The sequence below is a fragment of the Nematostella vectensis genome, chromosome 1 (assembly GCF_932526225.1).
Source record: "Nematostella vectensis chromosome 1, jaNemVect1.1, whole genome shotgun sequence".
Lineage (NCBI taxonomy): Eukaryota > Metazoa > Cnidaria > Anthozoa > Actiniaria > Edwardsiidae > Nematostella > Nematostella vectensis.
The window spans coordinates 8,474,129-8,499,947 of NC_064034.1; the positions used below are offsets into that span (position 1 = coordinate 8,474,129).

Genomic DNA, 25,819 nt, shown 5'->3' on the forward strand with positions numbered 1-25,819 from the left:
CCTGGTTTAAGTAGATTGAATAACAGTCTTACCAAGTTCGCAATTCTTTCCTGAGAAGGAGGAGGTGCAATTGCACGTGTATCCCCCTTCTTTATTCTGGCACAAACCACCGTTTTTGCATAATTCCGGGTCGGAACATTCATCGATGTCTGATATGAAAAACAAAAGGTATCAACAATAGGTCTTACATACGGACCAAGAGACATAAAAACCTACCAGTTGTACAGTTCTTTCCAGTAAAACTCGGTGCACAGGTACACGAGTAGTCCGTTCCGTTAGAAGTCAAACTACAAGTCCCTCCGTTCTGACATGGGGTTGGGCTGCATGGATCTACTTCTGTTAAGGGAAAACAAATAAATTGATTAATAAGCGAGAAGATTGACCAGTAAAACTTTATCCATTTATTGACACTCACCCTTGTCACATAGATCTCCTGTAAATCCAGCCGTGCAAGAGCAGGTGAATGTTGATCCAGCGGTTTTGCACTCCGCATTGTTCTGACATGGATTACTGGAACACTGATCCGCAACTGCAAGCAAAACGTACCTGATGAAAACTGCCGACTGCTTAATCGTTATACGTTTAGCCAAAGTGTAGTCAACACTTACCCTTGCAAACTTCCATCTTTGTTTGTCTTACATAGGCGGCAAGACCCTCGTATTCCTTAAGAATAACGTGCTTACTGTCCGGGTCAGATGCAACTTGATTTAATTGTGATAAGGAGTTGGTGCTTCCCAATCCTAGAACAAACACTTCAGTGCCAGAATTCAAGAGCTCGTAGGCAGCAACTGTTGGATCGTCATCTGACTTCCCACCAATCAACACTATCAGGACTTGCTTAGTAGAACGGCCTGACACGTCAAACTGGTGCGTTTTCGAACGATTCAAGCCCTCTCCAAGATGTCTTGCAAACCCGTTAGGATAGGATACGTTGGAGATGGCTTTTGTCAGACTAATTTTGTCATAGTACTGCTTGAGGGAGACCGCCGCTTGTCCAACCTTCCCATAGACTGTGACACCAACGTGAGTTGCAGATTCAGAAATATTAAGGGAACTAGTCACAGCTCTTGCGTATTCCAACGATTTGCGAAAATTGCTTGATCCAACAAAAGTAGATCCGTCAACAGCAAATACCAAATCAATACCAGACTTGCAGGCTGAAACAGAAAAGTCATGAGAATCGAAAGGATAAAAGCAAACTAACGCTGGGTCTTGCGAAACGAGAAAGGAGGCTACTCACTGTAATTGCAGTGTGGCCCGTATTTATCTTCTGTACAAAGACAAAGGAAGCTCCCATAAGTGTTGACACACATTCTATCGGCTCCACACAGACTGGAATTACTGCATTCGTCGACATCTATAAAACCAATGGCAAATAAATACAGTGTCTACAAATCACACTAGGCAGACCATAAAGAGCTTCCAAACATATACAAATGAAAGCACCACTTTGACTGTCTAGAAATCTTTTTTTACCGGTTTCACAATTAGCGCCGGTTACACCAGGGGTACAAGTACAAGTGTAGACACTAGGTCCGGAGGGGATGCACGTTCCTCCATTTTGACAAGGATTTTTCGTACAAGGTTCAATATCTGAAAAAGAGAAATCCAAACAATTAAAGACCGGAATAAAATCCTCCATTCCGATTTTTAAATACAAAAAAACACAAGCTCGTTATAAGTATTGACCTGCAAGAACTTCACCAAGGATCTCTGGCAGCATCGGCTCAAGGTCTTCAATTAAAGGAGTAAACAGGTGATCTTCCTTCGAGTCAGATGGTACGTCTCTTAGTAATGGATCGTTCTTGTCTTCGCCTATAGCTATAACAAACACTCTGACTCCATCATCCTTTAGCGCTTTGGCGTGGAACGTCACGTTTTCTGTTATTTTGTCCGTCAGAATGACCACAATATCCGGTGCAGAATCACGATCTTTCGTGAATGCCTCATCCTTAGCCTTTATCAGTGCATCAGACAGATTTCTAGCATTCTTGTTGGGATAAGCAATGCCATCTAGAGCAGCCAACACCGATGGTTTATCGTAATTCTCTGTGAACAGGAACTCTATATTGCCAACATCGGCAAACACACCCGCTGCAACGTTTGTTTTGTTTTCCGAAATCGTGAATGGCTCGATAAACTTTTTGGTGAAGTTAATGAATTTTAAGAAAGTATCAGCTCCGACCTCACTTGCGCCATCCAACAGAAACAAAACGTCCAGTGTAGGATCGGTGAAATCTTAATGAGAAAACAATCATTATTAGGAGTGAGAATTCGTTTACAACATAAGAAATTACAAATTAGCTGAACTTACTTTGTTTACAGTTTTTGCCGACATAACCAGTTGAGCATTCACAGGAGTAGGACCCGCCTTTGTTGTTGCATGTGCCTCCGTGTTTGCAAGGCAAGTTTAGACACTCGTCGATACCTTTGTTTGACAAATAACACAATCAAACATGGTTACACTGAGATATCAATGATGTTTTGTGTGTATATTGCCAAATATCTTCATTTTATAACTAGACTACCTGTTTCGCAGTTGTCTCCTTTGAAGCCGTCTTTACAGACACAGGTGAATGATCCGAACGAGTTGATGCAGTTCTGGTTTTTGTTGCATGGTGAAGATTTACATTTATCTACATCTACAGTTTAAAAATATCAATGTAGCAATCAACAAGAGAGATAAAATGGGTGATCTCTGTACGAAAACTCAAAATTCACTCTTTAATATTCTGGGCTCTTAAACATTTAGTTTTTCCTGGTTTTCTATTCTGGCTGTGATAAAATTCATTCAAAGGTGATTTAATATTATCCGTGGCATTGAGTTTTAATAACAAAATAATCCTAATGTCGGTAAAGTGGTCAAAATGTCGTTCTAAACTTCTAACAATTGTAATTTACATTTGAATGAAAAATCCAACTCATTTCTTTTGTCATCACTTACCAAGAGAGCAGTCTTTCCCTTGAAAGCCACTCGAACAAGTACAATTGAAGTCTGAGTAGACGCTAGTACAAGTCCCACTGTTCTTGCAAGGATTGGTAGCACACTTGTCAACAACTGAAAGAAAAGAAAATGTGGATATAATTTTCTGAGTAATATATACCGGCAACAAAAATAAATGGGCGCTGTATTACCCACCACTTGCATCTTAAAAAAATAGGCAGTCAAAGACTGCATGTGACTCAAGGTATAATGCATAAGAAACGTAAAGAGTAGAGACTTTAGTGTAGGTCTTAGCATAGTGAATTGTTTCTGAAGAAGTTAGAATTTACAGTGTAAGCATAAGAAACAGAAAGATGTGAAAAATTAGGTTGTGTGGCTAAACACCTTAAAAATGTTCAATTTTGCAAAATATAAACATTTTATTTCCACTTCAATATAAATATATAACGTGAATACAATTTTTGTGGCTTTTCAAAAATATTGATATAGTTATAATATGAACAGTAACATCTTATATAAAAATATATTCAATAAAATCCCTTTAAAATAATATTTGTCTGTACTTTCACTCTATTTTGTAATATAATTGTGAAATGTTTGTTGATTAGAAACAATATATCATGGATGGTCTTGGTTGACCAATAACTAGATTTTGGCTTATACAATATGATCAATATGAGTTGAATATCAGCAAGACCATTGTACACAGTCATCTAGATACAATATGAACAAGAACAATAATGCTGGTTCCAGTTTTACAACTAAACGAACTCTAAATTTAACTTTTTTGAATGAATTTCTCTGTATTATACAAGAAAAGCAGAGAATATCAGACATTATGCCTGTAGTTCAACAAAAACTCAAAATATGCAAATAAATGTTTTTCTGTAGTGTTTATACCTTCGACGTGTTTTGAGGTCTAAAAGAGAACCTGATGAATGACAGAGGTTGAATTATCCACAATAAGTTGCTTAGTTCCAGCAGTTAAGAAAAGCTTGTTCAGTTCTTTAGGTGATAAGTCATCTATTCTAGTGTCGCCTTTGTTGATGGAGATGAGAAAACTTTGCAGGCCATCATTAAAGCATGTGTACATCTGCATTTTGCCATCAGTTTTCTTGACAGTTAAGTTGCAAACCAGTTTTGTTTGGCATTCTGAAAAGAGCATAGTTGTTTGGCAAGTTGGCAGGGGACATGTTATCATGTCATCTTCACTATCATCTTGATTTAGCGTGGTGTTGCATACAACACAAGAGTTTGCTGCTTTCACATTGGCACCGATAAACCGTCCCTCGATAATATTTTCAGCAAATTGCTCAGATGTTAAGTTTATGTCATGGATTTGTCGATCAGCTGGTTCAATTGATGTTGAAGTATTTGTAGATAGATATTTAACGTTATCAAATACTCTGATTCTAACATTCTTAAATGTGTACGTTTTCCCACATTCTACTCTGTCAATGAGGTCTTCCCAGAGAGTGAGTTTTATTGTGCTATGCTCATCACCAATGATACAGTCTGATTTCTTTAGCTGTTGACCTTGTTTAATGATCAATTGATTTTCGTGATTCTTTGTTACCACCTTAGCAACAATGTCAACTGCCTTGTATTCTGGCGCTGATAACGCTTCTTGCACCATCACAATAGATGAGACAACTTGGGAGTTATATGAGAATTCTGGCGCTGCTGATGTTATCTTTGATTTTTTCGTCATTCTGAACTCTTCAGAGGTACTGGTGCTAGCCATTCTTTTGGTGGCTGTGATTTTTATTGGTGATTTATTTTGGTATGGTTCAAGGAGATTTTTTCTTAGCTGTGGGTCATAGCACACGGCACGGACCTTTTCATCTTCTCCAGTTTGGACAAGACAGTCAAAGTATGGTTTTCTGTTTTTTTTTTTCGCATGCTTAACAGGACTTAGGCTATGAACAAAACCCTCTAGTTGAACATCTGAAAGAATAGAACTTATTTTAGTCATTGCAAACACATTGTTTATTATGCTTTACACAACAAAGAAATATATATCTTACCTGGTGAGTCGTCAGCTTTGTTGAGTTGTTGTTGTCTGCAATTAAAAGGAGATGTTATGTAATAATATTAGCAAAGAGTACAAAGATAAGATGGAAACGAAAAATAGAAATGAAATTAAGATACAAGTACTTACGGGTTTGTTGTAGGAGTGCTCATGTTGGTATTCTGTAATGAAATAAAGTGTATCTAAACAATTGCACTATTGAGTGTATTTAACTGTGTTTCTAATACATAATATTTATAATAAGTACCTAATTATTCAGAATACCGGTAGTCTTATAAGAACATAATCAGTATGTGCTAATGTTAAATAAACTAGTGTGTAATGTAAATTGTATGCACTGTATTTATAGACTCCATTATCAATTTTTGCCTTTAGTTAATGAAGCTGTTTATCAATACACAAATGGCTTTATGATCAGAAAAATATGTCTCCAAAATCTGAAAGCTTGTTTGCACTTCAGGTAAATTAGTGTAGATGTGGTCAATACAGGTTTTACTGTCTGTTGTACTACATGAAACTAGCTGTCTATAACAATTTTGTGTTATAAAAAAGTTATAAAGTGATGCACGGCGTGATTCACTGAACCAGTTCACATTGAAATCACCAATAAAAATGTTAATTTGTGTTGGTAGAGAGTCTAGTGTCTCTTTCATAGCATTACATAATTCTGTTATTGATACTGTTGGTGAGCTGTATACTCCCACTATTGTAATATGAGGTATGATCATAAACCTCAAAATAGTTATTTCTACACCATGTATATTACTACAAAATGGATATCCTGAGTAATAGTCAAGCTGGCTATACACTGCTGTACCTCCATATGGCCTTACATTTTGTCTTGGTGTACCATCATTTCTGAACAATGTATAGTTTTTATCATCTAATAGATATGAATCATCATTTTCATGCTGAAAAAATCTTGTTTCTGAAAAAATATTTACATCAGTGCTTGAGTAATTTAAGTCATGACGTATGTCATCTATATGCTTGTGCAATGATCTTGCATTGAGAAAACAGATTTTAATACTAGCTTGAGGTGCTTCATATATGGGACTAACAGAAAGTGACAGTTTTCCTTCAGTTCTCAATCGATGCATTTCAGTTTGGACGTCAGTATTAACAGCTATTTTGCTTTCACATAAGTCAGTTATATATAGACCATCTATAGTTGTTACTCTACTTAATCCTACATAATGTATATGAGGAATGGCTCTTTTGGTTTCAAAATTTACTACAATTCTACTTTCAGTATCACCCTGTGATCTATGTATTGTTTTAGCAGCAGCAGGTCTAAGTGGAAATTGTTTTCTCATCACGTGTACAGATCTTGTTCTACCTACAGCAAATTGAGTGCTAATAGGTTTGATTGGTGTCCATGTTGGTTCAATATCATTGACATATAGCTGTCTATTATCATGCCTGGTTTTTTGACCAACATCAGCATGATCAAACTGTACCCATATAATACCTGATGGTTTGTCTGTTTTATGTATTTGCATAAATTTTATGACACTACCAGCACCATTGGTCATACCATCATCATTTCTAGTGTTTAGTGATATCTCTGTTCTTTCACCAATTGCCAAATGCAAAACAGAATGCAGTTGTTTTGTTTTTCTAGGATCTTTAGGTATTTGCTTTAATATTTTGTCTCTAAGTTCTTCCGAATCTGTTCCAATGACAGTGTCATGTGCTTTAATAGAGTATTTTGGACCCTGAAGAGCATTATGAGCTTTATAGTTGAAGTCATTGACTTTAGCATTTTGAATAAATAAATGAGGTGCATCTTTGGGATACTGAGCACTAGTGTGGTTAAGAATTCTTTCCTTTAATTTGATTATATCCTCTTTAGTATGATTTCCCTCTCTTAATCTATTCAATAATTCAGCAAAGTCTTTGCTTTCCCTCTGTCGCATGATTTCTTTAAGTTCAAACATTTTGAAAAGTTCTTGCCATACATTAGGTGCAAGAACACCATATTCATCATTATCCATGTCTTTAAATATATAACCATCCATTACAGGTTGTAATTGAAACAAATCTCCTATAGCAACAATACTAACACCGCCAAATGGTAGCGAGCTGCCTTTGATGTCTTTAAGTGTATTATTGAATTGGACATTAAACATAGTATTACCAACCATAGATATTTCATCTACAAATATCAACTTAAGTCCACCTATTTGACATCTTAATGTATTAAGCCTACTTGAATTAAGTTTCTTATAGTTCTTTAATGACTGACAGGCTGGTACTGCTAAAGCACTATGAATGGTATTGCCCTTTATATTATATGCTGCTTTCCCTGTGGGTGCTAACATAAGTATTTTTGTTTCAGCAAAATTAACGCCAGGTCTGGTGTTATAATATTTCAAAGCAGCTTGGTATAAGGCTTTAGTGACATGTGATTTACCCACACCTGCACCACCACTTAGAAAGCAGTAAAATGCCTCACCAGAAGTTTTTATTAAATGTAGTACATGATAGAAAAATTCTTTTTGCTCTTTATTCAACGTCTGTACCATACATCTATATTCATCATCTGGCAGTTCATTCATAATAAGTGTTTCAGTATTATCAACTGATGGTATTCCTAAATCATCTGACAGATTATAGTTTCCAGTGAAGTCAGGATGTAAGTCTTGATCACCTTCAGCTAGGTCTTGTTGTTCAAGATTTTGAGTACAAGGTGCTATCTCATCAAATCTATCCTCTAATCTATTCATGTCTTGTTGTATTTCATTTAAGTCCTCATTGCAAACTGCATATTGTTTCATTTGTTCATTGATGACATTGGCAAGTAACATATAGCGTTCTTCATAAGATGAAAATGTACCAAGAATATCAGTTTCTTCATTTCGCCATGGAGTAAATAGCATTAGAAGTTCACGATAATGTTTTTCCGGCTCAGCTTCCTTATTAAACCACACACTTCTAATTATCCTAGCCTTTGCTCGTTTTTTAGTTTTGCTACGTGGTGTTTTCTGAGCTTCTGTATCATCATCATCATTTAGATTATCATCAACAAAATTCTCTAACGGAAGACCATCAACATCAACTTGATTAGTTTGTTTTACATAAGGCTTTCCAGCACAATCATACCATGCTGCCCAGTCTGCAAGTGTGATATTTCCTAGTTTTAGAGGGCGCTTTGAATATCTTTTGAGTAAACCACTGGTATAGATTTCCTCAGAGTCATCATCCATTTCATTAATATTATCCATTGGTTTTAATAGGTCAACTCTTTCATTAGGTGGTGATGTATTTATAAATATTATCTGTCTAGATGATTTTCTCATTGGAAGCTGTAACACAATGTACACTGCTTCTTGTGCACTTATCTCAACATTATTGAGGAACTTACTTCCAATATCCCTTACTTGTTGTTTTATTGTTTTATTACCTTGCCTAGCTTCAGTACATGCCTCTCTTAAAAGTTCACTCATGCCTTTCTGGCCTTTTGATATATAATTCACTATGTACACAGCACATGCATAGACATCTAAGACAAACTGTATATCCATGTTAGCTCCCCATGCAGAGAGACAATCAGGGTTGCAATGATTTATGCGTAATTCATTGGGATTTCTTTTCAGAAACACAGTAGGTGTGTTAATCGATGAACTTACAGCAAGTAAATAGTTTTGTTTAGTGATATTAAGGTCCACGAGTAACTGGTCAAATGTAATATCTTCACCTTCTTTGCTTTCATCTAGATACACTTGAATTGCCTTCCAATTATCTCTATATATTTTTATTTCCTTTTCGGGTGTATCCTCATCTAGAGGATATATTATCATAGTTTGCTTCATTGGTGGCTGTGGATAGTTAAATCTACATTTGCTACTTGTATTTTTACGGCATGTATGCGAATGTCTATGTACCTGTCTATTAACCAAGACTAGTAAATCAGCATTGTCTACTGGCTTTTGGCAAGTTATTATCTTATCAATAAATGATGTGACATCTTCATCACTATCTATTTGAAATTGTGGTGCATCTTCAAGCCACATCAGCATATGTATATGAGGAGACCCTCTTTGCTGATATTCTACACGGTAAAACCAGTCAGATATTTTACCTAAAGGTTGAGCAGAACTGAACAAGAAGTTTGTTAAAAATTGATTAACTTGATAATCAAAGTGTCTTGCACATGTCACAGGGTCACTCTGAATTAAGCGACACCTGTCATCCCAATTAAAATTGTCTATTTGTTCATCAGTCTATTCCTTATTGTCTACAAGCTGACCAAGTATTCTAAATAGGTGCATCCATTGTGATTCAGCTGATGAGAAACTACAAAATAATGTAGCAGGACCTAACTGCCTAATCATTGCAAACAGATCTTTTTTAGCTTTTTCAAAGTATGGAGGTGAACCTCTCAATGCATTTAAAAATTTGTATCCATCATCATGACGAATCAATCTGTCTATTGATCCTTGCTGTTTAAGTTGTCCAGCAGTAATATTTTTGTTGTTTCCCTTACATTTTCTCAGAGCTATATGTGATTTTCCTAAGAGAATTTTCATTTGCAACTTTTTTGTTTTGTAAAATATATTTTCAATGCACACTGCAGCTCGTCTGTCAGACCGTCTCAACTCTGATTTACATATATCACTATAGTTAATATTGACTAATCTTTGTTTATTGTCAATTCGTGGTTGTCCAAGAAATATTCCAGGGTATGCTAACTCTTCACAATATTTGTCTCTAAAAACACTTAATGGTCTATTCTCTTCACCTGGAGCAATATCTAATATGTTTTGCCTTTCATTATCTTCTAAAAAGTCAGTTGCTGTAAACATAGTATCAGTAACACCAGCAATTGTTTCTGCTTCATCTTCATGTGATTCATTTTGGTCTAGCCCTTCAGAATCAATATCATTGTCATCGGTTTCATCTATTGTATCTGACTGTACCTTCTCATTAATTTCATCATTATCAGCTCTGTTGTATTGATTGATCCAGTCATTATTCAGTACTATACCTTCATCTCTATATAAACTACTATGTGTTATAAGCCAATTTGCTGCTTGAAGTACTTTATATGGTCTTACATTTAGTGACAGTGCAGAACTCTTATATTTCAGCATCCGCTTTAAATTAACTTTAATTGTAGCAGTTTGATTTTGCAATCGTGGTAATATATTAACTGTATTAGTTACATCAGCAGGTACATTAACAATATTTACATGTATCTTAAGCTGTCTCCCCCTAGGTGCCTGCATTATTTTTTGAAATGCAATTCTTGGAGCTAATAATCTACATTCTAGTTCATTGAGATCAAAGAAATCTGGTTTATCTGGAAATGCCATACCATTCGCTACAGCACATGGTGGGACTTTATTTTTTTGCAAATAATTAGAGCATGTTCTACAAACCCATTCTTTGTTACCAACACTTATCTTATTTGATAGATATTTCACAACATCAGGATTTGATTGTCTCAGCTTAGTAGTACTACTCACACTATGTTTATACCATAGTTGATCACAACATATACAAATATACAGAGGGCCTTGGTTTACTATTTCATGGTACCGCTTTATTGCAAATTCAATGGATGAGTTAGCTCTATATTTTTTTTGGTATTCATTACGCTTTGATTTCCTTTCCGGTGATGCATTCATTTCTCTATTTTTTCTTTGGTATTCATTTCTCTTTGATTTTTTTTCTGGTGATGCATTCATTTCTCTATATTTTCTTGAGTATTCATTACACTTTAATTTCTTTTCTAGTGATGAATTAATTTCTCTATATTTTCTTAGGTATTCATTACACTTTAATTTCTTTTCTGGTGATGCATTCATTTCTCTATAATTTCTTTGGTATTCATTTCTCTGATTTTTTTTCTGGTGAAGTATTATTTTGTTTGGATTGCCTGTATTCATTCATGTATTGCCTAATGTAGGTAGCCCTGTCTTGCTTTTTTGTTTCATTTGAATTAGAACTTTTGCTTGTACTTGCTTGCTTTCTTTTTTCTGGACGACTCGAAATTGTATTTTCCCTGTCAATATTGTTCGAACTTTGTTGATGTGAAACAGAACATGTTGATACGTAGTGCACTTGACCAATATGTCCTATGTATATTGTTCTAATATTATTTATTATTGTATTTGCTGGCTCAACTAATGTGACTTCCCTAATATTTGAATCTGATTCTATAATATGAATCTTTAAACTCATTGCATCAGCAACAGCATGTATTATAATATGATTGGCCCATGTTTCTTGTAGAGACATATTAGTTAAATACTGTGACCAAGATGAATCTATGATACTTTCAATAAATCGTTCAGGATTGTCCTTTAAATATCTCACTCCTAAAGCTCTAATTTCTGCATGTTTATTTGAATTACCATATAGCTGATGTGATACTGATTTGAAAAAGCAATCACCTCCTCCACCAACATCTAGTGGTGTTAAACCATGTCGAAGCATTCGGTATCTTAACGTAAAGTCACCATTACTATATAAACATATATCTTCAATATTATTATTATCAGTTACAGGACCAGGATTCAATTCAATGTCCCCAGACAATAAAAGAGTTTGTTTACATCCATTATACCTCACTGATGTTTTACAAGTTGCTCTAAAAAAGGAGCTATAGAAACTATTAAGTCTGTTAATGTATTTCAATTTCCAATAGTTATAGTTTGTAGCAATTCTGTAAAAAACAGATGAAACAGGTGTGCCCTTAATAATCATCTTTTTGTGTCTTTTTCTTAACTTTCTATATCTGAGCAATCTCATAACTTTTTTTAGGGATATTCTAGATGGTTCTCTATCTCTACATTTGTGATTTAGTTGCTTTGAACATATTCGAGAATGTCTATGATTTTCTATACACTTGGAGATCTTGATAGATGGACAAGATGCATGTTTATTATTATCATGTTTGTTTTCAATACTAGGCATAGTTTTCTCAAATGCATTTGTTATACTGTTATTACTAGTTTTTGAGGTGAATTCGTCAACAAGATTACTTCGATCATTATATACAGTGCTAAAAATGTGATTTGTTTGCCCTGTTTTATCCGACAAATACAGCAACATGTACACAGGTATCCCGAAAATACTTTTGTTCACAAATTGGTTTCCACAATATTTGCCATTATAGTGCCTTTCAGTCACATTGCTGTGATTATTAGTTTCCCGAAGGAAATTTTCAGTGTGCCGAAGCACAGTTAAGATCACATTGCTGTGATTACTAGTTCCCCGAAGGGAATATTCAGTGTGCCGAAGCACATTTTGAGCCCCATTTCTGGGTTTGTTTGCTTCCCGAAGGAATTCTATGCTCTCCCGAAGGAGATTTTGAGCCCCATTTCTGGGTTTATTGGTTCCCCGAAGGGAATTGAAGGACACCATACGGCCATAAGGACTGGTCTTGTGTAATAAGGCAAGCGATGCAATCGAGCTTTTGTTGGCAAACAAACCACATAAAGCACCCCAAAATCTGAAATATTCTTTAGAAATACCAACATGACAAATGCATAAAAGGTTGTGCCTAGTACTAAACACAAAAGGGATAGAATACATTGTAAAAGAAGTATTAAATCAACTCACCTTCACAAGAGCTCGTGAAATCAAACGAGAAGTGCGAAGAGAAAGCACATGTTTGACTCCAATCATTTTTTGCTCCTGGACTATAATTCAAAACAACGTCGTAATCCGAAATCAATCCGATCCCTCTTCGCCAGCGACATCTACGACGACGATCACGTGTTCGATGAATGACCGCTAGGAACGCCTGCTTCAAGTGAAATTCTATTGTTTACAACTCTTTCTTTCACTCACTCAAACCGATGGCATAGGGACGAGAGGCCCCATAAGGCCTTTCGTCACAAAAATCAACCACTTATTCTCGACTTTAAACATCTTTTTTCTTTACAATTGTAGTGATGTCCTCACGATATCAAACTAAACATAATCTATTTGGACAAGAATTTCCTTGAAGAAGAAATATCAAAACATAAAGCATGGTACATTTTGAGATAAAAGGTACTAGTAAGGGCTCAAAGAAAGACCTATGAACTTACCCAAACATATCTTCTCCCTGATGTTCTCTTCAATCAAAGCTAGATCATCAAACGCACTTGTAAACACATATTCTGGACTAGACGCCATTTCTTCAAGTGTTTTCTTAGGCGAACAGCAGCCCACACCGACACTTATAACCGTTACACCAGAATCGCGTAAAACTTTAGCTGTACTTGACACTGAGTCTTGCGATTCACCATCAGTTATCACAATCACAGTATTCAGTGCATCTTTCCTTGGGGCTTTGTCAAAGATCTCAGTCTTGGTGATCTCAAGCGCTTTGCCAGTATAAGAAGACCCTGATGGGTATGTCAACGCATCTATCGCCGCAAGCACATCTGAAACGCTGGAGAACTTGTTCAAAGTAAACTCTGTCTTGGCGGTTGTTGAGTACATCACTAGCGCAATGTGTGCATCGTCGGTGCTTATCTTGAATGAGCCAACGAGTCTCTTGACAAACTCTTTCAGCTTGCCGAAGTTACCAGCTCCCTGTAATTCAACACTAGCTGATCCATCGACGACAAATGCGAGGTTCACTTTCTGGTAGCTACAAGCTAATCAGATGTAAAAACAAAAAACAAATAAGAAGCGTATGCAACCTGGTTTAAGTAGATTGAATAACAGTCTTACCAAATTCGCAATTCTTTCCTGAGAAGGAGGAGGTGCAATTGCACGTGTATCCCCCTTCTTTATTCTGGCACAAACCACCGTTTTTGCATAATTCCGGGTCGGAACATTCATCGATGTCTGATATGAAAAACAAAAGGTATCAACAATAGGTCTTACATACGGACCAAGACATAAAAACCTACCAGTTGTACAGTTCTTTCCAGTAAAACTCGGTGCACAGGTACACGAGTAGTCCGTTCCGTTAGAAGTCAAACTACAAGTCCCTCCGTTCTGACATGGAGTTGGGTTGCATGGATCTATTTCTGTTAAGGGAAAACAAATAAATTGATTAATACGCAAGAAGATTGACCAGTAAAACTTTATCCATTTATTGACACTCACCCTTGTCACATAGATCTCCTGTAAATCCAGCCGTGCAAGAGCAGTTGAATGTTGATCCAGCGTTTTTGCACTCCGCATTGTTCTGACATGGATTACTGGAACACTGATCCGCAACTGCAAGCAAAACGTACCTGATGAAAACTGCGGACTGCTTAATCGTTATACGTTTAGCCAAAGTGTAGTCAACACTTACCCTGGCAAACTTCCATCTTTGTTTGTCTTACATAGGCGGCAAGACCCTCGTATTCCTTAAGAATAACGTGCTTACTGTCCGGGTCAGATGCAACTTGATTTAATTGTGATAAGGAGTTGGTGCTTCCCAATCCTAGAACAAACACTTCAGTGCCAGAATTCAAGAGCTCGTAGGCAGCAACTGTTGGATCGTCATCTGACTTCCCACCAATCAACACTATCAGGACTTGCTTAGTAGAACGGCCTGACACGTCAAACTGGTGCGTTTTCGAACGATTCAAGCCCTCTCCAAGATGTCTTGCAAACCCGTTAGGATAGGATACGTTGGAGATGGCTTTTGTCAGACTAATTTTGTCATAGTACTGCTTGAGGGAGACCGCCGCTTGTCCAACCTTCCCATAGACTGTGACACCAACGTGAGTTGCAGATTCAGAAATATTAAGGGAACTAGTCACAGCTCTTGCGTATTCCAACGATTTGCGGAAATTGCTCGATCCAACAAAAGTAGATCCGTCAACAGCAAATACCAAATCAATGCCAGACTTGCAGGCTGAAACAGAAAAGTCATGAGAATCGAAAGGATAAAAGCAAACTAACGCTGGGTCTTGCGAAACGAGAAAGGAGGCTACTCACTGTAATTGCAGTGTGGCCCGTATTTATCTTCTGTACAAAGACAAAGGAAGCTCCCATAAGTGTTGACACACATTCTATCGGCTCCACACAGACTGGAATTACTGCATTCGTCGACATCTGTAAAACCAATGGCAAATAAATACAGTGTCTACAAATCACACGAGGCAGACCATAAACAGCTTCCAAACATATACAAATGAAAGCACCACTTTGACTGTCTAGAAATCTTTTTTTACCGGTTTCACAATTAGCGCCGGTTACACCAGGGGTACAAGTACAAGTGTAGACACTAGGTCCGGAGGGGATGCACGTTCCTCCATTTTGACAAGGATTTTTCGTACAAGGTTCAATATCTAAAAAAGAAAAATCCAAATAATTAAAGACCGGAATAAAATCCTCCATTCCGATTTTTAAATACAAGAAAACACAAGCTCGTTATAAGTATTAACCTGCAAGAACTTCACCAAGGATCTCTGGCAGCATCGGCTCAAGGTCTTCAATTAAAGGAGTAAACAGGTGATCTTCCTTCGGGTCAGATGGTATGTCTCTCAGTAATGGATCGTTCTTGTCTTCGCCTATAGCTATAACAAACACTCTGACTCCATCATCCTTCAGCGCTTTGGCGGGGAACGTCACGTTTTCTGTTATCTTGTCCGTCAGAATGACCACAATATCCGGTGCAGAATCACGATCTTTCGTGAATGCCTCATCCTTAGCCTTTATCATTGCGTCAGACAGATTTCTCGCATTCTTGTTGGGATAAGCAATGCCATCTAGAGCAGCCAACACCGATGGTTTATCGTAATTCTCTGTGAACAGGAACTCTATCTTGCCAACATCGGCAAACACACCCGCTGCAACGTTTGTTTTGTTTTCCGAAATCGTGAATGGCTCGATAAACTTTTTGGTGAAGTTAATGAATTTTAAGAAAGTGTCAGCTCCGACCTCACTTGCGCCATCCAACAGAAACAAAACGTCCAGTGTAGGATCGGTGAAATCTTAATGAGAAAACAATCATTATCAGGAGTGAGAATTCGTTTACAACATAAGAAATTACAAATTAGCTGAACTTACTTTGTTTACAATTTTTGCCGACATAACCAGTTGAGCATTCACAGGAGTAGGACCCGCCTTTGTTGTTGCATGTGCTTCCGTGTTTGCAAGGCAAGTTTAGACACTCGTCGATATCTTTGTTTGACAAATAACACAATCAAACATGGGTACACTGAGATATCAATGATGTTTTGTGTGTATATTGCCAAATATCTTCATTTTATAACTAGACTACCTGTTTCGCAGTTGTCTCCTTTGAAGCCGTCTTTACAGACACAGGTGAATGATCCGAACGAGTTGATGCAGTTCTGGTTTTTGTTGCATGGTGACGATTTACATTCATCTACATCTACAGTTTAAAAATATCAATGTAGCAATCAACAAGAGAGATAAAATGGGTGATCTCTGTACGAAAACTCAAAATTCACTCTTTAATATTCTGGGCTCTTAAACATTTAGTTTTTCCTGGTTTTCTATTCTGGCTGTGATAAAATTCATTCAAAGGTGATTTAATATTATCCGTGGCATAGAGTTTTAATAACAAAATAATCCTAATGTCGGTAAAGTGGTCAAAATGTCGTTCTAAACTTCTAACAGTTGTAATTTACATTTGAATGAAAAATCCAATTCATTTCTTTTGTCATCACTTACCAAGAGAGCAGTCTTTCCCTTGAAAGCCACTCGAACAAGTACAATTGAAGTCTGAGTAGACGCTAGTACAAGTCCCACTGTTCTTGCAAGGATTGGTAGCACACTTGTCAACAACTGAAAGAAAAGAAAATGTGGATATAATTTTCTGAGTAATATATACCGGCAACAAACATAAATGGGCGCTGTATTACCCACCACTTGCATCTTGAAAAATCAACCACTTATTCTCGTCTTTAAACATTTTGTTCCTTTACAATTCTAGTGATGTCCTCACGATATCAAACTAAACATAATCTATTTGGACAAGAATTTCCTTGAAGAAGAAATATCAAAACATAAAGCATGGTACATTTTGAGATAAAAGGTACTAGTAAGAACTCAAAGAAAGACCTATGAACTTACCCAAACATATCTTCTCCCTGATGTTCTCTTCAATCAAAGCTAGATCATCAAACGCACTTGTAAACACATATTCTGGACTAGACGCCATTTCTTCAAGTGTTTTCTTAGGCGAACAGCAGCCCACACCGACACTTATAACCGTTACACCAGAATCGCGTAAAACTTTAGCTGTACTTGACACTGAGTCTTGCGATTCACCATCAGTTATCACAATCACAGTCTTCAGTGCATCTTTCCTTAGGGCTTTGTCAAAGATCTCAGTCTTGGTCATCTCAAGCGCTTTGCCAGTATAAGAAGACCCTGATGGGTATGTCAACGCATCTATCGCCGCAAGCACATCTGAAACGCTGGAGAACTTGTTTAAAGTAAACTCTGCCTTGGCGGTTGTTGAGTACATCACTAGCGCAATGTGTGCATCGTCGGTGCTTATCTTGAATGAGCCAACGAGTCTCTTGACAAACTCTTTCAGCTTGCCGAAGTTACCAGCTCCCTGTAATTCAACACTAGCTGATCCATCGACGACAAATGCGAGGTTCACTTTCTGGTAGCTACAAGCTAATCAGATGAAAAAAAACAAAAACAAATAAGAAGCCTATACAACCTGGTTTAAGTAGATTGAATAACAGTCTTACCAAATTCGCAATTCTTTCCTGAGAAGGAGGAGGTGCAATTGCACGTGTATCCCCCTTCTTTATTCTGGCACAAACCACCGTTTTTGCATAATTTCGGGTCGGAACATTCATCGATGTCTGATATGAAAAAAAAAGGTATCAACAATAGGTCTTACATACGGACCAAGACATAAAAACCTACCAGTTGTACAGTTCTTTCCAGTAAAACTCGGTGCACAGGTACACGAGTAGTCCGTTCCGTTAGAAGTCAAACTACAAGTCCCTCCGTTCTGACATGGAGTTGGGTTGCATGGATCTACCTCTGTTAAGGGAAACAAATAAATCGATTAATACGCGAGAAGATTGGCCAGTAAAACTTTATCCATTGATAGACACTCACCCTTGTCACATAGATCTCCTGTAAATCCAGCCGTGCAAGAGCAGTTGAATGTTGATCCAGCGTTTTTGCACTCCGCATTGTTCTGACATGGATTACTGGAACACTGATCCGCAACTGCAAGCAAAACGTACCTGATGAAAACTGCCGACTGCTTAATCGTTATACGTTTAGCCAAAGTGTAGTCAACACTTACCCTGGCAAACTTCCATCTTTGTTTGTCTTACATAGGCGGCAAGACCCTCGTATTCCTTAAGAATAACGTGCTTACTGTCCGGGTCAGATGCAACTTGATTTAATTGTGACAAGGAGTTGGTGCTTCCCAATCCTAGAACAAACACTTCAGTGCCAGAATTCAAGAGCTCGTAGGCAGCAACTGTTGGATCGTCATCTGACTTCCCACCAATCAACACTATCAGGACTTGCTTAGTAGAACGGCCTGACACGTCAAACTGGTGCGTTTTCGAACGATTCAAGCCCTCTCCAAGATGTCTTGCAAACCCGTTAGGATAGGATACGTTGGAGATGGCTTTTGTCAGACTACTTTTGTCATAATACTGCTTGAGGGAGACCGCCGCTTGTCCAACCTTCCCATAGACTGTGACACCAACGTGAGTTGCAGATTCAGAAATATTCAGGGAACTAGTCACAGCTCTTGCGTATTCCAACGATTTGCGGAAATTGCTCGATCCAACAAAAGTAGATCCGTCAACAGCAAATACCAAATCAATGCCAGACTCGCAGGCTGAAACAGAAAAGTCATGAGAATCGAAAGGATAAAAGCAAACTAACGCTGGGTCTTGCGAAACGAGAAAGGAGGCTACTCACTGTAATTGCAGTGTGGCCCGTATTTATCTTCTGTACAAAGACAAAGGAAGCTCCCATAAGTGTTGACACACATTCTATCGGCTCCACACAGACTGGAATTACTGCATTCGTCGACATCTGTAAAACCAATGGCAAATAAATACAGTGTCTACAAATCACACGAGGCAGACCATAAACAGCTTCCAAACATATACAAATGAAAGCACCACTTTGACTGTCTAGAAATCTTTTTTTACCGGTTTCACAATTAGCGCCGGTTACACCAGGGGTACAAGTACAAGTGTAGACACTAGGTCCGGAGGGGATGCACGTTCCTCCATTTTGACAAGGATTTTTCGTACAAGGTTCAATATCTGAAAAAGAGAAATCCAAATAATTAAAGACCGGAATAAAATCCTCCATTCCGATTTTTAAATACAAGAAAACACAAGCTCGTTATAAGTATTAACCTGCAAGAACTTCACCAAGGATCTCTGGCAGCATCGGCTCAAGGTCTTCAATTAAAGGAGTAAACAGGTGATCTTCCTTCGGGTCAGATGGTATGTCTCTCAGTAATGGATCGTTCTTGTCTTCGCCTATAGCTATAACAAACACTCTGACTCCATCATCCTTCAGCGCTTTGGCGGGGAACGTCACGTTTTCTGTTATTTTGTCCGTCAGAATGACCACAATATCCGGTGCAGAATCACGATCTTTCGTGAATGCCTCATCCTTAGCCTTTATCATTGCGTCAGACAGATTTCTAGCATTCTTGTTGGGATAAGCAATGCCATCTAGAGCAGCCAACACCGATGGTTTATCGTAATTCTCTGTGAACAGGAACTCTATCTTGCCAACATCGGCAAACACACCCGCTGCAACGTTTGTTTTGTTTTCCGAAATCGTGAATGGCTCGATAAACTTTTTGGTGAAGTTAATGAATTTTAAGAAAGTGTCAGCTCCGACCTCACTTGCGCCATCCAACAGAAACAAAACGTCCAGTGTAGGATCGGTGAAATCTTAATGAGAAAACAATCATTATTAGGAGTGAGAATTCGTTTACAACATAAGAAATTACAAATTAGCTGAACTTACTTTGTTTACAATTTTTGCCGACATAACCAGTTGAGCATTCACAGGAGTAGGACCCGCCTTTGTTGTTGCATGTGCCTCCGTGTTTGCAAGGCAAGTTTAGACACTCGTCGATATCTTTGTTTGACAAATAACACAATCAAACATGGGTACACTGAGATATCAATGATGTTTTGTGTGTATATTGCCAAATATCTTCATTTTATAACTAGACTACCTGTTTCGCAGTTGTCTCCTTTGAAGCCGTCTTTACAGACACAGGTGAATGATCCGAACGAGTTGATGCAGTTCTGGTTTTTGTTGCATGGTGAAGATTTACATTCATCTACATCTACAGTTTAAAAATATCAATGTAGCAATCAACAACAGAGATAAAATGGGTGATCTCTGTACGAAAACTCAAAATTCACTCTTTAATATTCTGGGCTCTTAAACATTCAGTTTTTCCTGGTTTTCTATTCTGGCTGTGATAAAATTCATTCAAAGGTGATTTAATATTATCCGTGGCATAGAGTTTTAATAACAAAATAATCCTAATGTCGGTAAAGTGGTCAAAATGTCGTTCTAAACTTCTAACAGTTGTAATTTACATTTGAATGAAAAATCCAACTCATTTCTTTTGTCATCACTTACCAAGAGAGCAGTCTTTCCCTTGAAAGCCACTCGAACAAGTACAATTGAAGTCTGAGTAGACGCTAGTACAAGTCCCACTGTTCTTGCAAGGATTGGTAGCACACTTGTCAACAACTGAAAGAAAAGAAAATGTGGATATAATTTTCTGAGTAATATATACCGGCAACAAACATAAATGGGCGCTGTATTACCCACCACTTGCATCTTAAAAAATCAACCACTTATTCTCGACTTTAAACATCTTGTTCCTTTACAATTCTAGTGATGTCCTCACGATATCAAACTAAACATAATCTATTTGGACAAGATTTTCCTTGAAGAAGAAATATCAAAACATAAAGCATGGTACATCTTGAGATGAAAGGTACTAGTAAGGGCTCAAAGAAAGACCTATGAACTTACCCAAACATATCTTCTCCCTGATGTTCTCTTCAATCAAAGCTAGATCATCAAACGCACTTGTAAACACATATTCTGGACTAGACGCCATTTCTTCAAGTGTTTTCTTAGGCGAACAGCAGCCCACACCGACACTTATAACCGTTACACCAGAATCGCGTAAAACTTTAGCTGTACTTGACACTGAGTCTTGCGATTCACCATCAGTTATCACAATCACAGTATTCAGTGCATCTTTCCTTGGGGCTTTGTCAAAGATCTCAGTCTTGGTCATCTCAAGCGCTTTGCCAGTATAAGAAGACCCTGATGGGTATGTCAACGCATCTATCGCCGCAAGCACATCTGAAACGCTGGAGAACTTGTTTAAAGTAAACTCTGCCTTGGCGGTTGTTGAGTACATCACTAGCGCAATGTGTGCATCGTCGGTGCTTATCTTGAATGAGCCAACGAGTCTCTTGACAAACTCTTTCAGCTTGCCGAAGTTACCAGCTCCCTGTAATTCAACACTAGCTGATCCATCGACGACAAATGCGAGGTTCACTTTCTGGTAGCTACAAGCTAATCAGATAAAAAAAAAAACAAATAAGAAGCCTATACAACCTGGTTTAAGTAGATTGAATAACAGTCTTACCAAATTCGCAATTCTTTCCTGAGAAGGAGGAGGTGCAATTGCACGTGTATCCCCCTTCTTTATTCTGGCACAAACCACCGTTTTTGCATAATTTCGGGTCGGAACATTCATCGATGTCTGAAATAAAAAAAAAAGTATCAACAATAGGTCTTACATACGGACCAAGACATAAAAACCTACCAGTTGTACAGTTCTTTCCAGTAAAACTCGGTGCACAGGTACACGAGTAGTCCGTTCCGTTAGAAGTCAAACTACAAGTCCCTCCGTTCTGACATGGAGTTGGGTTGCATGGATCTACCTCTGTTAAGGGAAACAAATAAATCGATTAATACGCGAGAAGATTGGCCAGTAAAACTTTATCCATTTATTGACACTCACCCTTGTCACATAGATCTCCTGTAAATCCAGCCGTGCAAGAGCAGGTGAATGTTGATCCAGCGTGTTTGCACTCCGCATTGTTCTGACATGGATTACTGGAACACTGATTCGCAACTGCAAGCAAAACGTACCTGATGAAAACTGCCGACTGCTTAATCGTTATACGTTTAGCCAAAGTGTAGTCAACACTTACCCTGGCAAACTTCCATCTTTGTTTGTCTTACATAGGCGGCAAGACCCTCGTATTCCTTAAGAATAACGTGCTTACTGTCCGGGTCAGATGCAACTTGATTTAATTGTGATAAGGAGTTGGTGCTTCCCAATCCTAGAACAAACACTTCAGTGCCAGAATTCAAGAGCTCGTAGGCAGCAACTGTCGGATCGTCATCTGACTTCCCACCAATCAACACTATCAGGACTTGCTTAGTAGAACGGCCTGACACGTCAAACTGGTGCGTTTTCGAACGATTCAAGCCCTCTCCAAGATGTCTTGCAAACCCGTTAGGATAGGATACGTTGGAGATGGCTTTTGTTAGACTACTTTTGTCATAATACTGCTTGAGGGAGACCGCCGCTTGTCCAACCTTCCCATAGACTGTGACACCAACGTGAGTTGCAGATTCAGAAATATTCAGGGAACTAGTCACAGCTCTTGCGTATTCCAACGATTTGCGGAAATTGCTCGATCCAACAAAAGTAGATCCGTCAACAGCAAATACCAAATCAATGCCAGACTCGCAGGCTGAAACAGAAAAGTCATGAGAATCGAAAGGATAAAAGCAAACTAACGCTGGGTCTTGCGAAACGAGAAAGGAGGCTACTCACTGTAATTGCAGTGTGGCCCGTATTTATCTTCTGTACAAAGACAAAGGAAGCTCCCATAAGTGTTGACACACATTCTATCGGCTCCACACAGACTGGAATTACTGCATTCGTCGACATCTGTAAAACCAATGGCAAATAAATACAGTGTCTACAAATCACACGAGGCAGACCATAAACAGCTTCCAAACATATACAAATGAAAGCACCACTTTGACTGTCTAGAAATCTTTTTTTACCGGTTTCACAATTAGCGCCGGTTACACCAGGGGTACAAGTACAAGTGTAGACACTAGGTCCGGAGGGGATGCACGTTCCTCCATTTTGACAAGGATTTTTCGTACAAGGTTCAATATCTGAAAAAGAGAAATCCAAATAATTAAAGACCGGAATAAAATCCTCCATGCCGATTTTTAAATACAAGAAAACACAAGCTCGTTATAAGTATTAACCTGCAAGAACTTCACCAAGGATCTCTGGCAGCATCGGCTCAAGGTCTTCAATTAAAGGAGTAAACAGGTGATCTTCCTTCGGGTCAGATGGTATGTCTCTCAGTAATGGATCGTTCTTGTCTTCGCCTATAGCTATAACAAACACTCTGACTCCATCATCCTTCAGCGCTTTGGCGGGGAACGTCACGTTTTCTGTTATTTTGTCCGTCAGAATGACCACAATATCCGGTGCAGAATCACGATCTTTCGTGAATGCCTCATCCTTAGCCTTTATCATTGCGTCAGACAGATTTCTAGCATTCTTGTTGGGATAAGCAATGCCATCTAGAGCAGCCAACACCGATGGTTTATCGTAATTCTCTGTGAACAGGAACTCTATCTTGCCAACATCGGCAAACACACCCGCTGCAACGTTTGTTTTGTTTTCCGAAATCGTGAATGGCTCGATAAACTTTTTGGTGAAGTTAATGAATTTTAAGAAAGTGTCAGCTCCGACCTCACTTGCGCCATCCAACAGAAACAAAACGTCCAGTGTAGGATCGGTGAAATCTTAATGAGAAAACAATCATTATTAGGAGTGAGAATTCGTTTACAACATAAGAAATTACAAATTAGCTGAACTTACTTTGTTTACAATTTTTGCCGACATAACCAGTTGAGCATTCACAGGAGTAGGACCCGCCTTTGTTGTTGCATGTGCCTCCGTGTTTGCAAGGCAAGTTTAGACACTCGTCGATATCTTTGTTTGACAAATAACACAATCAAACATGGGTACACTGAGATATCAATGATGTTTTGTGTGTATATTGCCAAATATCTTCATTTTATAACTAGACTACCTGTTTCGCAGTTGTCTCCTTTGAAGCCGTCTTTACAGACACAGGTGAATGATCCGAACGAGTTGATGCAGTTCTGGTTTTTGTTGCATGGTGAAGATTTACATTCATCTACATCTACAGTTTAAAAATATCAATGTAGCAATCAACAAGAGAGATAAAATGGGTGATCTCTGTACGAAAACTCAAAATTCACTCTTTAATATTCTGGGCTCTTAAACATTCAGTTTTTCCTGGTTTTCTATTCTGGCTGTGATAAAATTCATTCAAAGGTGATTTAATATTATCCGTGGCATAGAGTTTTAATAACAAAATAATCCTAATGTCGGTAAAGTGGTCAAAATGTCGTTCTAAACTTCTAACAGTTGTAATTTACATTTGAATGAAAAATCCAACTCATTTCTTTTGTCATCACTTACCAAGAGAGCAGTCTTTCCCTTGAAAGCCACTCGAACAAGTACAATTGAAGTCTGAGTAGACGCTAGTACAAGTCCCACTGTTCTTGCAAGGATTGGTAGCACACTTGTCAACAACTGAAAGAAAAGAAAATGTGGATATAATTTTCTGAGTAATATATACCGGCAACAAACATAAATGGGCGCTGTATTACCCACCACTTGCATCTTAAAAAATCAACCACTTATTCTCGACTTTAAACATCTTGTTCCTTTACAATTCTAGTGATGTCCTCACGATATCAAACTAAACATAATCTATTTGGACAAGATTTTCCTTGAAGAAGAAATATCAAAACATAAAGCATGGTACATCTTGAGATAAAAGGTACTAGTAAGGGCTCAAAGAAAGACCTATGAACTTACCCAAACATATCTTCTCCCTGATGTTCTCTTCAATCAAAGCTAGATCATCAAACGCACTTGTAAACACATATTCTGGACTAGACGCCATTTCTTCAAGTGTTTTCTTAGGCGAACAGCAGCCCACACCGACACTTATAACCGTTACACCAGAATCGCGTAAAACTTTAGCTGTACTTGACACTGAGTCTTGCGATTCACCATCAGTTATCACAATCACAGTATTCAGTGCATCTTTCCTTGGGGCTTTGTCAAAGATCTCAGTCTTGGTCATCTCAAGCGCTTTGCCAGTATAAGAAGACCCTGATGGGTATGTCAACGCATCTATCGCCGCAAGCACATCTGAAACGCTGGAGAACTTGTTTAAAGTAAACTCTGCCTTGGCGGTTGTTGAGTACATCACTAGCGCAATGTGTGCATCGTCGGTGCTTATCTTGAATGAGCCAACGAGTCTCTTGACAAACTCTTTCAGCTTGCCGAAGTTACCAGCTCCCTGTAATTCAACACTAGCTGATCCATCGACGACAAATGCGAGGTTCACTTTCTGGTAGCTACAAGCTAATCAGATGAAAAAAAACAAAAACAAATAAGAAGCCTATACAACCTGGTTTAAGTAGATTGAATAACAGTCTTACCAAATTCGCAATTCTTTCCTGAGAAGGAGGAGGTGCAATTGCACGTGTATCCCCCTTCTTTATTCTGGCACAAACCACCGTTTTTGCATAATTTCGGGTCGGAACATTCATCGATGTCTGATATGAAAAAAAAAGGTATCAACAATAGGTCTTACATACGGACCAAGACATAAAAACCTACCAGTTGTACAGTTCTTTCCAGTAAAACTCGGTGCACAGGTACACGAGTAGTCCGTTCCGTTAGAAGTCAAAATACAAGTCCCTCCGTTCTGACATGGAGTTGGGTTGCATGGATCTACTTCTGTTAAGGGAAAACAAATAAATTGATTAATACGCGAGAAGAT

The 25,819-nt window shown here is 38.1% G+C and overlaps 2 protein-coding genes across 3 annotated transcripts; both read right to left on the bottom strand.

The window, feature by feature from the left end:
* Window positions 1-6: 6 nt before the first annotated feature.
* Window positions 7-25,780, bottom strand: LOC116603716 (the record flags this gene model as incomplete). The annotated part of the gene is made up of 46 exons (XM_048731924.1): window positions 7-149; window positions 217-336; window positions 416-529; window positions 609-1,157; window positions 1,241-1,357; window positions 1,477-1,593; window positions 1,690-2,238; window positions 2,315-2,428; window positions 2,529-2,642; window positions 2,945-3,058; window positions 13,022-13,576; window positions 13,653-13,769; window positions 13,835-13,954; window positions 14,034-14,147; window positions 14,227-14,775; window positions 14,859-14,975; window positions 15,095-15,211; window positions 15,308-15,856; window positions 15,933-16,046; window positions 16,147-16,260; window positions 16,563-16,676; window positions 16,965-17,519; window positions 17,597-17,713; window positions 17,778-17,897; window positions 17,976-18,089; window positions 18,169-18,717; window positions 18,801-18,917; window positions 19,037-19,153; window positions 19,250-19,798; window positions 19,875-19,988; window positions 20,089-20,202; window positions 20,505-20,618; window positions 20,907-21,461; window positions 21,535-21,651; window positions 21,715-21,834; window positions 21,913-22,026; window positions 22,106-22,654; window positions 22,738-22,854; window positions 22,974-23,090; window positions 23,187-23,735; window positions 23,812-23,925; window positions 24,026-24,139; window positions 24,442-24,555; window positions 24,844-25,398; window positions 25,476-25,592; window positions 25,657-25,780. Coding segments are annotated over 46 exons (10,587 nt in total), but the record flags the coding sequence as incomplete, so codon positions are not given.
* Window positions 3,344-12,808, bottom strand: LOC116605201. Of its 2 annotated transcripts, XM_048724188.1 has the most exons (4): window positions 12,549-12,808; window positions 5,106-5,137; window positions 4,972-5,006; window positions 3,344-4,891 (listed from the first exon to the last, which is right to left on the bottom strand). In XM_048724188.1, the coding sequence occupies exons 1-4, from the start codon at window positions 12,612-12,614 to the stop codon at window positions 3,864-3,866; spliced, it is 1,161 nt and encodes a 386-aa protein (XP_048580145.1). In that variant the 5' UTR covers window positions 12,615-12,808; the 3' UTR covers window positions 3,344-3,863. The 2 variants fall into 2 exon arrangements, with proteins under 2 accessions (XP_048580145.1, XP_048580147.1); XM_048724190.1 differs by lacking the exon at window positions 5,106-5,137 and having other exon boundaries at window positions 3,344-5,006; window positions 12,549-12,610.
* Window positions 25,781-25,819: the final 39 nt, after the last annotated feature.

Excerpts from the sequence above, each read along its gene's own strand:
- LOC116605201 (XM_048724188.1), bottom strand. The coding sequence starts at position 12,614 with ATGATTGGAGTCAAACATGTGCTTTCTCTTCGCACTTCTCGTTTGATT. Across the intron at positions 5,138-12,548 it reads TTTCACGAGCTCTTGTGAAG|AATACCAACATGAGCACTCC; the intron begins GTGAGTTGATTT and ends ATTTCATTACAG. Across the intron at positions 5,007-5,105 it reads AGCACTCCTACAACAAACCC|ACAACAACAACTCAACAAAG; the intron begins GTAAGTACTTGT and ends TTTTAATTGCAG.